The sequence below is a fragment of the Osmerus eperlanus genome, chromosome 25 (assembly GCF_963692335.1).
Source record: "Osmerus eperlanus chromosome 25, fOsmEpe2.1, whole genome shotgun sequence".
Lineage (NCBI taxonomy): Eukaryota > Metazoa > Chordata > Actinopteri > Osmeriformes > Osmeridae > Osmerus > Osmerus eperlanus.
This window is the reverse complement of record NC_085042.1, coordinates 6,956,145-6,969,356: the sequence shown is the minus strand read 5'-3', so window position 1 is coordinate 6,969,356 and position 13,212 is coordinate 6,956,145. Positions and strand designations below refer to the sequence as shown.

The window sequence follows — 13,212 nt, the reverse complement described above, 5'->3', positions numbered from 1 at the left end:
GCATCTGCTGGTGCTGTTCTCCCTGCTTGCTGCCTGCGTTTCCCTCAGTAGTAGCATCGCGGCTTGACTCACGGTGGAGTGTGGGGGGGGGGAGGTGTGAATATGTAAAATAAGGAACGTGAATTCCCATGTACTTATTTGTTATCGTTGCTCTTGTTTTCCCTCAAACCACGTTCGGCCATATTATGTGCTTGGAAACAAGCCTTTGTAAAAGGCTGTTTGTGTGTGTGTCTGCACAGGCTTGTGTGTGTGTGAGCGCTCTGAGAAACATTTGTTTTGGCTCGGATTCTTCGTGCACTAACTCTGCTGTGTAGTGATTGACTATTCTCTCAATAATGAGTGAACTTGTGATTAGTGGTGTTGCTTCCCCAGTGCTGGCGCAGCTGTCACTAGTCATGTGCGCCTGCCGCTGTCTGCAGTGTTCCCAGACAGGCTGCGTCAACCCGGCCAACACGGCTAACTGTCACATGTATGGATCCAGCAGTCATCTTGAATCTGCAATGTAAATGCACTGTAAACTTTTATTAATCACGCTCCAACTTCAGCTTTGGAGTCTTCAGCTTGAGGCCCTGAAGATGAGATGTTCATTTACTTCCATTTAACCCTCCCCCCCCCTTCTCACACACACACACACACACACACCCCTCCTCCTTCCCTTCCCCTGTCGGCTCCGGCAACCAGAAGAAGAACTCAGGAAAATATAAACTGTTATTGTTAAAATGTTTGTTTGCAAAGAACTTTCATCTTGTAAGGCAGCCCACCCTCCACAGGATTTGAAATCAGCGGGGCTCTGCTTTCATGTCCGTCCCCAGACGCAGCCACACTTTTGTATCGCGAGCCCCATGAATATTCACGGTTTCTCCTCGGGGCTTGTGTACAATAAAGGAGGGATCGTCCCAGAAAGTTTCTCTGCATCCCCCCCCCCCCCCTCACCTCACGCCCCTCACCTCCCCCCCCGCTCCCCTCCCCCCCCGCTCCCCTCCCCCCTCCCCTATTATGTTGAGTGCTCTGTTTGAAATACACAATTGTTGATTGTGTGGAGGCCGTGTAGGGCTGATAATGAGTGGGACTTGGAGAAGCTATTTTGTTCTACTTGACTCCTTGATGTAATTCAATTTGACAACACATTACAATTCATAAAATCATTCACTGGAGGGTTGGGGGGGGGGGGGGGGGTGGTGGTGAAGAAGAAAAAAATGTTTGAAAATGACATCTAATTCCAACCTCCTCCTCCCTAGGTGAACCAGATCCAGAAAACTGTAATCGACCCTCTGAAGAAGTAAGTGTGATCTTTTCTCTTCCCCACCAGCTGCTCCTCAGTGGACTGGGACAGGCCCTTCCAGGTCTGAACCAGCTCTAGAGAAGAGCCAGTCTTAGAACAGTAGAGCCAAGCCTAGAGTAGAGCCAGTCTTAGAACAGTAGAGCCAGGCCTACAGTAGAGCCAGTCTTAGAACAGTAGAGCCAGGCCTACAGTAGAGCCAGTCTTAGAACAGTAGAGCCAGGCCTACAGTAGAGCCAGTCTTAGAACAGTATAGAACCAGGCCTAGAGTAGAGCCAGTCTTAGAACAGTAGAGCCAAGCCTACAGTAGAGCCAGTGTTAGAACAGTAGAGCCAGGCCTACAGTAGAGCCAGTGTTAGAACAGTAGAGCCAGGCCTACAGTAGAGCCAGTGTTGGAACAGTAGAGCCAGGCCTACAGTAGAGCCAGTGTTAGAACAGTAGAGCCAGGCCTGGAGGATGTCCAGTGTTGGAGCAGGAGGACAGTACAAGGCGGTGGGGAGAGCATGGGGCTGTCTGGAGGAAAGCTTCTCTGGCTCGCCTCCCCTGTCCTCGCCCCCGTCTGGGCCCGAGGAGTGAGCACTATTCCATTCCTGGAGCCTGGCCCTCACTCATGGACACGCACCCACACACACACACGCACACACACACACACACACACACACACGCACCCACACACGCACATACACAGCAGAGGCGGTGGAGGGAGTGGCCCTGGCCGGGAGCAGGGATCCCACTCTTCTTCCGAATGCTTGTTAAGGCCCTGCTTCCTCCTCTTGGCCCCTCCCTGGAGGTGTGTGTGTGTGTACTGTACTCTGGTGTGTCTTTACTGTACTGTATACGGGCGTGTGTGTCTTATCAGCTAGTGTTTGTGTGGAACCTTGTTGCCCTACTTCCCTACACTAGGACAAGCTTATCAGCAATGAGCTCCTGTCATAGAGAGGGGACGTGTGTGTGTGTGTGTGTCCATGTGCTCTCCTTGTCTTCCTCGTGTGCTCTGGTGGCTGGACTGTGACAGGATGGAATTGGTTCTAATTTCCTCTTCCTGGTGGGCGGCGGCCGGATGTGTGGGCTCTGAATATGGCAGTGGGCCCAGCTTCCTGGGGCCAGGGCAGGCCGTGATTGGCTGGAGAGCTGGACTGTCTCAGGACACACACACACACACACACACACAGACATACAAACACATACAGACCACGTTGGACAAACATACTGTGGGAAGCCGCTGTTCTAACAGAACGGGACAGATCGAGACGGGTACCCAAATGAATTTTAAATAAGTCTGGAAGGAGCGAGTGTGTAAACAACTTTTTAAAGCAACAAAAAACAACCAGCATGGAAGCAAATTAAAACTGCCTTGTTTCAAAATCTTGTTGTGGAAATGAAGCCACATAGCACTGTAACCATATCAAAGTGTTCTATAGAAAGCTGCTCTATTAAGACACCATACATCAGGCATCCATTAAAATTCCATTAGTCCATCAGTAAGTGAATGTTGATAATTGTTTTCTTCGGTTCCTATAATTCTCATTTTATTCTTTATTTTAATTTTATTATTTTGATGTCGTTGGTAAGATAATTTGTAGAGATTTCTAAAAAGGGGCCCAGACCTGTGCATGTTAATGGAGGGGCTGTTTGTCCTTACAGTGAGTGTGTCTGTGTGTTTATCACTGTCTAACAATTTTAGTTTTTTATTTGCTGTTTGCACTTAGTTAGTTAATTAACACTCAGTGTAACACATCTAGGAAATAAACACAATAAAAACGGTCATGCACTCCCCCCCCCCCCCCTTTTCCTCTCTCTCCGCCATGAGTTCCATCCACTCAACAAGGTCACTGAATAATAACATCAGGGTATTTATGAGGGTGGAGGCTGTAGGGTGGAGGCTGGTGGGTGGAGGCTGGAGGGTGGAGGCTGGTGGGTGGAGGCTGGAGGCTGGTGGGTGGAGGGGGGCGTGGGCTTGAGGCTGGAGGGGGGGCGTGGGCTTGAGGCTGGAGGGGGGCGTGGGCTTGAGGCTGGAGGGGGGCGTGGGCTTGAGGCTTGAGGCTGGAGGGGGGCGTGGGCTTGAGGCTGAGGCTGGAGGGGGGGCGTGGGCTTGAGGCTTGAGGCTGGAGGGGGCGTGGCTTGAGGCTGGAGGCTGGAGGGGGGGCGTGGGCTTGAGGCATGCGTGTTATCCAGGCCCCCTGACCTGTCCCGTTCTGCACTGCTGCTCCTGCGCAGGAGACAAAAGCAGTGCTGTTACGGGACCAGGTCCCCGGCCAAGCCGTGACTCGGCAAACCAGCTCCACGTGTGTGTCGTCCGTCCCCCCCCCCCCCGCCCCACATCTCACACACGCCACAGAGGAAGTGTCTTTCCCACAGCGCTGGCAGCTCTCACACTAACATTCCACTTATTATCAGATGGCATAACCAGACACGATCACTGTCACTTGGGTCACTGTCTTATATGAAGATTGTTTCCTCATTGGTTTAAATTTGCCTGTCCTCCCACTACAGTATCAGGTACCCTGCATGAGTGGGTACGTGATGGTTGTAACTTTTGAATCAACATTGGCTGAGCTAAACAAAGAGCCAGGCAAGTTCCAGCAGGGCCAACCATCCCTCTACCGAGACTACAAAGACTAAGGGCTATGCTACACACACACACTGTCTCACACAGATAAACATACTCTCTCACACACACTCTTTGGTTTGGCTTGCTCAGCTCTTGCACAACCGACCGAAATCATTTCGTAACTTTTTTTCCAAATCATCGGTCATTCTCACCATTGTTTTTATCGCCTCGTGATTCAATAATCCCAGCTGTCTTTTTTTTCTTCTGTTTTTTCTGTTTTTCTTCGTCTTTTCTTTCAACACCACACTGGAGGAGGACGTTGTCATAGGGATCACTCCCCCCCCCCCCCCCCCCCCTTATGGCATGTTTTCGGTGGTGTGTTCTAGCGACAGTGTGAAGTGGAGTGACCTCCCAGACCGACATCGCTGTCCTCGGCCTCTGGTCCAGACTGGGGCTTGGCTGGGCCGGCCGGCTGGCTGGCTGGCCGGCAAGATTGGCGTCGGGGGTCATAAACATTCTACAAACGTCCAAGCTGCTATTTCTACCCAGCTATCCAGCCACCACACCCAGACCTGCTGTCACAGAGACAGTGGTGCGGCTCTGGGCTCTCTCCCAGACCGGGGGCCCAGACCAGAGGGGATGTAAATATAGCCCTGGATCCCTCGCTAGCTGACCGGTCACTCCACGGTCGAGGACAGGGCCGTCGAGGGATGGCGTCCGACCTCAGCCGGCGCTAACCCCTCGGAAAACCCCCTCGCTATGCGTGTGTCCGGTGGCCCTTTCACGCACTGACCCCCCTGCTGTGCTGCAAGGGCTCTCTCAGACTCCAGCAGCCTTGCTTCCTGCGGTGGCTCACGCGCCAAGTGTGGGGACCAGCTAACGTGAAACTGTGCCAGTGAGGCAGAGGTCACCGTGACTCAGGAAGGGGGAGGGGTGGGAGGGGGGGGATGCGTATCGGGTGTCTCCCGGGGGTGAAACACACGCACACACACCTCCAGGTTCACGTCTCGGGCAGTTGTGACGTCAGGGAGGAGAGAGGGCTCCACCAGGCGTGTCAGGGAGGGTTGGATTACTTCTTTCTTTTTTCCCCCGGTGAAGTAGGAGCGATTTGTGTCTCGGTGCCCTGTGAGCATGTGCAGAGAAAGGTGTGTGTGTGTGTGTGTAGAGGTGCTCTGAGGGAAAGGCCTTTTGTGTCTCCACAAGCCAGCGTGCGGTGTGTGTCATGGCGTAAGCCAGTGGTTTGCGTCGAGTGCTCTCGTGCCTAGAGGGTGGTTATGTAATCCCTGGCACTCCGAGTATGCAAGGGGCTGACAGTAGCTGGGAGGACGGCCACCCACCGTAAACTGAGCTGACGTGACATTTTTCTCTTCTTCTAAACAGAGGCAGCGTGGGCCGCAGGGCTGGGCTCTGTGACGGGGCTCACTCAGCGCAGGGCCGCTCCCTTCTCTACTTCCTGTGGGGGAAAACAATCCCCGGGCTTGTCTGAGACTGCGCCCTGGCCCTGTCACAGCTCACCTCCCTCCCTCCCTCCCTCCTTCCCTCCAGTTAGACAGACAGCCCTGGAGTAGTCTAGCATTGCACGAGTGACACCTTGAGTGTAACAGCGGCCGTCCTGTACAGGTACACTCTGCACCCGCAGTGTTTTCCACCTAGTTCTATCCGTCCACACTGCATGGTTAGGACAGAGGTGTGTGGCCTGCGGTACTAAGCTTCAGTCTAACCACACAGTAGAGCAGTACAGCAAGTTTTCCCCAGTCTAACCACACGAGAGACCAGTACAATAAAGTAGGTCCAGTATGAGGCACCGACTCCTGTTGCTAAGTTACAGATGAATGTTTCCTATTTTTAGGTCTCTGGGACTAGGATAGTCACTGGGAGAATGTATTTTCATTTTGAGGGAAGTAATTGACAGCAAATGAATAGTCATGAATTGTCATTCGTACTCCAGTAATTAGATGATAGATTTTTTGAGCTAGGTAGTGGATATCGTGCAGCTGGTGGAAGTGGCTGTACTGGGATCACATCAGGATCAGGACGCCAAGCCTTTATCCTCTAAAACCCCCTCACACAGGCGTGAGAGGGTGCCAATGTGTCTCCATGGCATTGTCTGTGTGTGTGTGTGTCAGGTTCAGAAGTGTGTCAGTATCGGGGGGTGTGTCTTGTCTCAGTTCCAGAGCATCAGTGTGTGTGTGTGTGTGTGTGTGTGCCCCCAGGTACAGCAGTGTGTTTCCTAGCCTCAACATGGCCGTGAAGCGACGAGAGCAGGCGCTCCAGGACTACAAGAGACTGCAGTCCAAGGTGGAGAAGTACGAGGAGAAGGAGAAGACAGGCCCCAACATGGTCAAGCTCCATCAGGTAGGTGACTCCGTGTGTGTGTGTGTGTATGTCTCAGGGGTGGTTCGGTGCATGAAATTACAAGGAGAATACACGGTATAAAAATAAATAAAACTTGCGTGCAAATTCATTAATGTAATGCGGAATTACTGTTAGATACTCTGTAGGCACTGCCTACATTGCCAAAATTCTAACGTAATTTTTTTTAATGAAATCATTTTATTTAATAAACTTGTATTTGTATTTTTACTGTTTATTCTTGTGATTTATATATGCAATATGTGTGTTATTCCAATTGTTTAGACGTTACGATGACGAATGTAGCAGTTACGCATAATCAAAAAAAAAAAAGAAAGTAGAATAAGCAATGCCTTTACGGTCCGACAAGCGAAAAACTCACTTGCGCACTTCGATCCTGTATTGTTCAACATGTACAGTACCAGTCAAAAGTTTGGACACATTTTCCCATTCAAGTGCCTAGCCTCTTACTGACATCACCGCACGTCACTGGTTGTGGGGTATGTGAGTGGAAATACATCTAACATGCTAACGCATATAGCGCATCTGGCGTGTGCTAAATGACTACAAATATCCGACACCATCACCCAGGTGTGCCAATCACTCGAACAAGACAAAAAAAAACTGTTCAACTTCTCCCTACAGTGCTTAACCAGCCATTAGATACACATACAAATAGGGCCCAAAAAGTTACTGACGCAATCGGAATTTACATGTCATCTTCAATGCGCCGTATTCACTCGTAGAGGAACCTGGTTTGTTTAGCTTTTCCCTCCGTTGTGCCGAACTCGTACCGAACCGTGATGTCTGAACCGCGGTATGAACCGAACCGTGACTTCAGTGTACCGTTCCACCCCTAGTGTGTGTGTGCTTGTCCACTCAAACCCCCCCCCCCAGCATCTCGTACAGTTGAGTCAGGGCTCTGGGAAAAGAGCAGCAAGTGAACAAGGCACGGATGCTGACTGGATGTGAACAAAAATAGTTAAAGCACATGCATACTGTGCATGTGCGCGGCTTCACCCACGCAAGCTACCAGGCTCTTCAGCGTTTTCAAAAGGCAGCGCTGCGCACACACACACACACACACACACACACACACACACACAAAGGCACATCATTCAGTACCGTAAACATACGCTCGAGAGAGAGAGAGAGAGAGAGAGAGAAGCGTACAGGGCAACACAAGCATCCACACGCGCGTCTGAGCGCACACACAGATAGCGATGGACTGTCACACATCCTCAGTGTGCCGCCCACCCACTCACGGTGAGAGCAGTACTGTCGGGGGGGGTGCGCACGGCAACGAGGGAGACCTCCACAGCCCTGCCCTCTGAGTCTCCCTGCTCCCAGAGAGACCATCCCAACATGGTATCGGTCATTAAGCACACGCACACACAGGCCTGAACATAAAGAGGCACACACACTCACACAACTACACACACACAGGCCTGAACATAAAGAGGCACACACACTCACACACCACACGCACAAAGGCCTGAGCGCAACAGACACGCCGACTTGTGATGATATTCATCGTGCCGTGTCAGCGCCGTTCCCACCACCAGAATGCCCACTTGTACCTCCCCAGATCAGTGGTGCCGGTGGTGGCCAGCGCCCAGGCCGGCCTGCCCACGCAGCCCACTCCTCCTCACTCCCCGCTCGGGATTAGAACCGCACGCTTTTTTTTTCTTCTTTCTTTTCTTCCTTCTATTCCTTCTTCTCCTCCGCAGTGTTTTCTGTTGGAGGGAGAGAGAAACAAAAGAGCTTCATTGTCATTGTTGTGGTCCGATGTTGTGAAAGAACACGGCGCACATGAGACTTACATTTACATTTAGTCATTTAGCAGACGCTCTTATCCAGAGCGACTTACAGTAAGTACAGGGACATTCTCCCCCGATGCAAGTAGGGTGAAGTGCCTTGTGCCCAAGGACACAACGTCATTTTGCACGGCCGGGAATCGAACTGGCAACCTTCAGATTACTAGCCCGATTCCCTAACCGCTCAGCCACCTGACTCCCCCTTGAGACTTGTTGTTGTGGTGGTGGTGGTGGGTGTGGTTTGACATGTGACCTGTGCCCTCCGCCCTCCTCTCCCCCCGCCAGGCTAAAGACGAGCTGAGGCCGGTCAGGGACGACTTCGAAGCCAAGAACAAGCAGCTGCTGGACGAGATGCCCAAGTTCTACGACAGCCGCATCGACTACTTCCAGCCCAGCTTCGAGGCTCTCATTAGGGCGCAGGTGAGCACACACACACACACACACACACTCACACACACACCCCCGAACATGTATGGACAATATTTCTAAGGGGATCGAATCCAGCTGTGTTCGTGCACACAGGTCTTTACGTGTGTCTGTATATGGGTGTTGTTTGGATCTGGCGTAAGTCCCAGCTGCAGGTCAAAGGTCAGAGAGAGAGAGTGAGTGTTATGCAGGCCGTGTGTTCCTGTTCCTCCACCCAGTCCTAATCTGATTAAGCCCCAGTGACGAGCCAATCACAGGAAGGCTAGGTCTGGCTCTGGCTCCAACCTGAACAGTCTGGCTCCCTTTAACAAGCTGATCATGCCCCACCCTACAATGTCATTTCCTCTTCCTCTCAAAGACTCTCTCCTAATCAGTAAATGAGATTACCTCACACCTAAAGAGAGAGTTGTATGTCTGTGTGAGACTCAGACTGCTCCCCCTCCGTAACTAACCTGGTGGACTACTACGTCCTGTCGTCACTGACACACACACACACACACACATAGACAAACCCAGATCTCTTATAGCTGTATGAAGCTGACCAGATCTGCTCCTGCCAGGCTATCCTGGGTGTCTCCCGTTACTCAGCGCGCCCTATTACCCAGGTGCCCCGGCGCCCCCGGTCACTCCCGGAGGAAACGCAACCAGTACACCAGCACATCCTGGATGTGCGGGGCTCTGGTGCTGCCTCGACAGAACAGCGGGCCGCTGCTGGTAGCAGCTCAGGGGGTTGATAGTGACACGTCGGGGAACCCACTATCATGGCCCCTCCTCTGTGGGCGGAGGGGCAGGTCTGTGTGTAGTCATCTGTTCATACAGACTCTGACTCACTGCTGGTGCAATACACACACACACCTACGCGAACACACACAAGCACGCGAACACACGCAAGCACACACCTACACTCTCACATACACACACCCTCCTCCCGACACACACACCTACACTCACAAACCCAGCGAGGCTTCAGATAGTCAGGCTCTGATGACTCATGTATAGAGAGCTCAGCACTGTGCTCCACAGTGTGAATGGAGGCAGGGAGGTGGTGTGGGGTCAGAGGGGCTAATGTGGGGTCAGGGGGGGCTGCAGGAGGTCAGGGGGGCTTGTGTGGGGTCAGGGGGGCTGGTGTGGGGTATGGGGGGCTGCTGTGGGGTATGGGGGGCTGGTGTGGGGTCAGGGCGGCTGGTGTGGGGTCTGGGGGGCTGCTGTGGGGTCAGGGGGGCTGGTGTGGGGTCAGGGGGGCTGGTGTGGGGTCAGGGGGGCTGGTGTGGGGTCAGGGGGGCTGGTGTGGGGTCTGGGGGGCTGCTGTGGGGTCAGGGGGGCTGGTGTGGGGTCAGGGGGGCTGGTGTGGGGTCAGGGGGGCTGGTGTGGGGTCAGGGGGGCTGGTGTGGGGTCATGGCGGCTGGTGTGGGGTCAGGGGGGCTGGTGTGGGGTCATGGCGGCTGGTGTGGGGTCATGGGGGCTGGTGTGGGGTCAGGGGGGCTGGTGTGGGGTCAGGGCGGCTGGTGTGGGGTCAGGGGGGCTGCTGTGGGGTCAAGGCGGCTGGTGTGGGGTCAGGGCGGCTGGTGTGGGGTCATGGGGGCTGGTGTGGGGTCAGGGGGGCTGCTGTGGGGTATGGGGGGCTGCTGTGGGGTCAGGGGGGCTGCTGTGGGGTCAGGGCGGCTGGTGTGGGGTCTGGGGGGCTGGTGTGGGGTCTGGGGGGCTGCTGTGGGGTCTGGGGGGCTGCTGTGGGGTCAGAGGGGCTGCTGTGGGGTCAGAGGGGCTGCTGTGGGGTGTATGGTCAGACAGGAAGGCTGGCCCCCGGGCCGGCAGAGGTACTGAACACTCCTACAGCCACTCCTGGGTGGTCAGCGGTGGTCCACAGAGCTGCTGTCCATCTCAGGCTGACCCTCTCATTACTCCCTCTCTACCTCCCTCTCTCTCTCTCTCTCTCTCTCTCTCTCTCTCTCTCTCTCTCCTTCCCTCTCTCGCTCTCTGTCTATCTCTTGCTCCTCCCTTCTTCTTTCTTTCTCCTTCCTCTCTGTCTCCTTCTCTGTCCCTCTTTCTCTATCTCTCTCACCCTCCTCCTCTGACATGCTAGAGGGCTCTAGAGGCTTCTCCCTCACAAAGCCCCCCATTGTTTTCCCGGGCCCCCCAGCCCCTGTCCAGCCCCCCTCCAGCCCCCTGTCCAGCCCCCCTCACTGATCCAGACGCCCTCCAGCCCCCTGTCCAGACCCCTGTCCAGCCCCCTGTCCAGCCCCCCTCCAGCCCCCGTCACTGATCCAGCCCCCCTCCAGCCCCCTGTCCAGACCCCTGTCCAGCCCCCTGTCCAGCCCCCCTCCAGCCCCCGTCACTGATCCAGCCCCCCTCCAGCCCCCGTCACTGATCCAGCCCCCTGTCCAGCCCCCCTCCAGCCCCCGTCACTGATCCAGCCCCCTGTCCAGCCCCCCTCCAGCCCCCCTCCAGCCCCCGTCACTGATCCAGCCCCCTGTCCAGCCCCCCTCCAGCCCCCGTCACTGATCCAGCCCCCTGTCCAGCCCCCCTCCAGCCCCCGTCACTGATCCAGCCCCCTCCAGCCCCCTGTCCAGCCCCCCTCCAGCCCCTTGTCCAGCCCCCCTCCAGCCCCCGTCACTGATCCAGCCTGCCTCGTCCACCTGCACGCACCATGAAAGAAGTAAGACGTCGTCTTCCGAGGGGCGCCTGTTGTTTCTCTCGCTGGACGCGATCTCCCTCCGTGAAACACGCTCGTCTTCCCCCCTCGTCCGCCATCCTTCTGAGGCGAGCGTCACGTGGGATCGCGCTAAATGCCCCAAAAAATGCCCCGCCCTCCTCTCCCACGTCTGTGTATTTCAACTGGCCGAGCGCCGGATGAAGTGGTTGGTGTTCCTGTGAGTCACGGCGAGGTCCTCCTGTCTAAACAAACACCCGAGGGCCGCGCTCTGAGATGTTTGCGCGCAGCGAGGAGACATGACGGGGGTCTCCTAAATACGACCTGAGGGGCTGTCTAGCACATCCTCTCAGTGCAGTAGGGGGTCCGGGCGACTCAAAGCTGCGTCTACGCCACAAGATTACTGGGCTAATTGTAATTGCAGAGGATCGGCCCCAGTTGAGGACAGTCCAGACAGTCCTCTTGTATACATCACCGCGACGTTTCCGACGGCCCTTTCAGCGAGCCAATTTCCCCCCCGATGAGAAATGTCAGCCCCGCCCTGCGGACACCCCCTCCCGGGCCACTCATGCGGTGACAGAGTTTAGGGTCTAAACAAACCCAGGCTGCAGAGCACTGACCGGCAACACCGTTGTTTAAAATGGCTCCCTCCATACTGGAACTAAAAAGAGCTGGGGGGGGCTGTTCCTGCTCTGGCCCCCACTGCGGGGGTGCCGCTGGGTTCGCAGGAATCCATCCTCTACTCTGAACCGCCGAGCAGGCCTCAGCCCGTACGCCTGCAAACAGATCAGGGATGCCCCCCTTCAGAGCACAGAAAGCGTATGCATGGATACATGAATAAATATGAAGGTGGTGTGTGTGTGGGGGGGGGGGGGTTTAAGGGGTTGTATTTCCCAGTACTTTCATTCTCTGCCCACTCTTCTGGAGTCTTGTAATGTGATTAAAGTCTATTAATCATCAAAGCAACTCTCCCGGGATACTGACTCATGAACTGGGGGGGGGGGGGGGGGGGTAGGAGGAAGAGGGTGGGATGTGTCAAGAAAGCTTTCAGCGAACACTCGCTACCTCGTGTTCAGATTGGGAGGGGAGCGGCAGGGTCACTACCCGCCGAGGAGCCGGGGAGCGGGGGGGTTTGGAGGGCTTTGCTTCCCGCCGTTTGATATCGTCCACCGATCCTGGGGGGCGGGAGGGACGTTCATTAGCGGAGGTGAGGAGCTGGAGGAGCACGAGCCCCTGATTGGTGTAAGTCAATTGTGGTCAGGTTTTTTTTTTTGGGGGTGGGGGGTGGGGGGGGGGGCTGTGGCGGTTACTTTCCAGAGCGCTGCTGCGGTCTCCTGGATGTGTTTGTGGTTCCAGCTGCACCTCGCAGACAGCCCGCTGACTGTCTGCGTTTGGTCTGTTGTATCTCGAAGGCTGCCGCCGGTTTAACAGGATAACCCTTCTGTCCATCTCTCTCTCTGTCCATCTCTCTTTCTCTGTCTCTGTCCATCTCTCTCTCTCTCAGGTGGTGTACTTCACGGAGATGCACAAGATCTTCAGTGACCTGACGGAGCAGATCGACCAGGCCGGGCTGACAGACGAGCAGAGGGAGCGGGAGAACGAGGCCAGGCTGGGCGAGCTGCGGGCTCTCTCTATCGTGGCCGACGACTGAGAGGAGGAGGGGGGGGGAGGGGGCGGGGGGGAGAGGGCGAGGTGACCGCCCTGGACCGACCGCCCCTTCAGGACCTCCTCACGGTTCAAACAGGACAGCTGTGGTCATGACCAGTTTGATTTCGATTTTTTCTTTTTTGGGGGGGAGGAAGAGGGGGGGGGGGGGGGAATTCTCCCCCCCCCCCCCCCCTCTTCCTCTATAGAAACACTAAGCAACTTAAAATGTTCAAAATGCCACATGTACTAAGCCATCAGCAGAGTGCTATCCTCCTCAACCAATGTGTCTGTCTTTCACACCGCGGAATGAAAACGTTATTTTCAGAACAAATTAGCCTGTCACGCTTCTCCTCTCCATCCGCGCTCTCGCTCTCTCTCCGTTCAGAGAGGTTGTTTTTGGTATCCAAGGTTGGTGCCCCCAGATACGTTTCAGTCTGTCTGTTACCTGCTAATAGGTAAAGAGAAAAAGACTCTTAGCAACCGTCAAGCCCTC

The 13,212-nt window shown here is 54.9% G+C and overlaps 1 protein-coding gene across 1 annotated transcript in view; it reads left to right on the top strand.

The window, feature by feature from the left end:
- Positions 1-12,869, top strand: part of bin3 (bridging integrator 3) — a 25,310-nt gene extending 12,441 nt beyond the window's left edge. The window contains exons 6-9 of the mRNA XM_062452009.1: positions 1,239-1,279; positions 6,044-6,185; positions 8,285-8,419; positions 12,577-12,869. Coding sequence (XP_062307993.1) covers positions 1,239-1,279; positions 6,044-6,185; positions 8,285-8,419; positions 12,577-12,723 — 465 coding nt within the window. The 3' untranslated portion in view covers positions 12,724-12,869. The remainder of the gene's footprint in view (positions 1-1,238; positions 1,280-6,043; positions 6,186-8,284; positions 8,420-12,576) is intronic.
- The last annotated feature ends 343 nt before the right edge of the window (positions 12,870-13,212 follow it).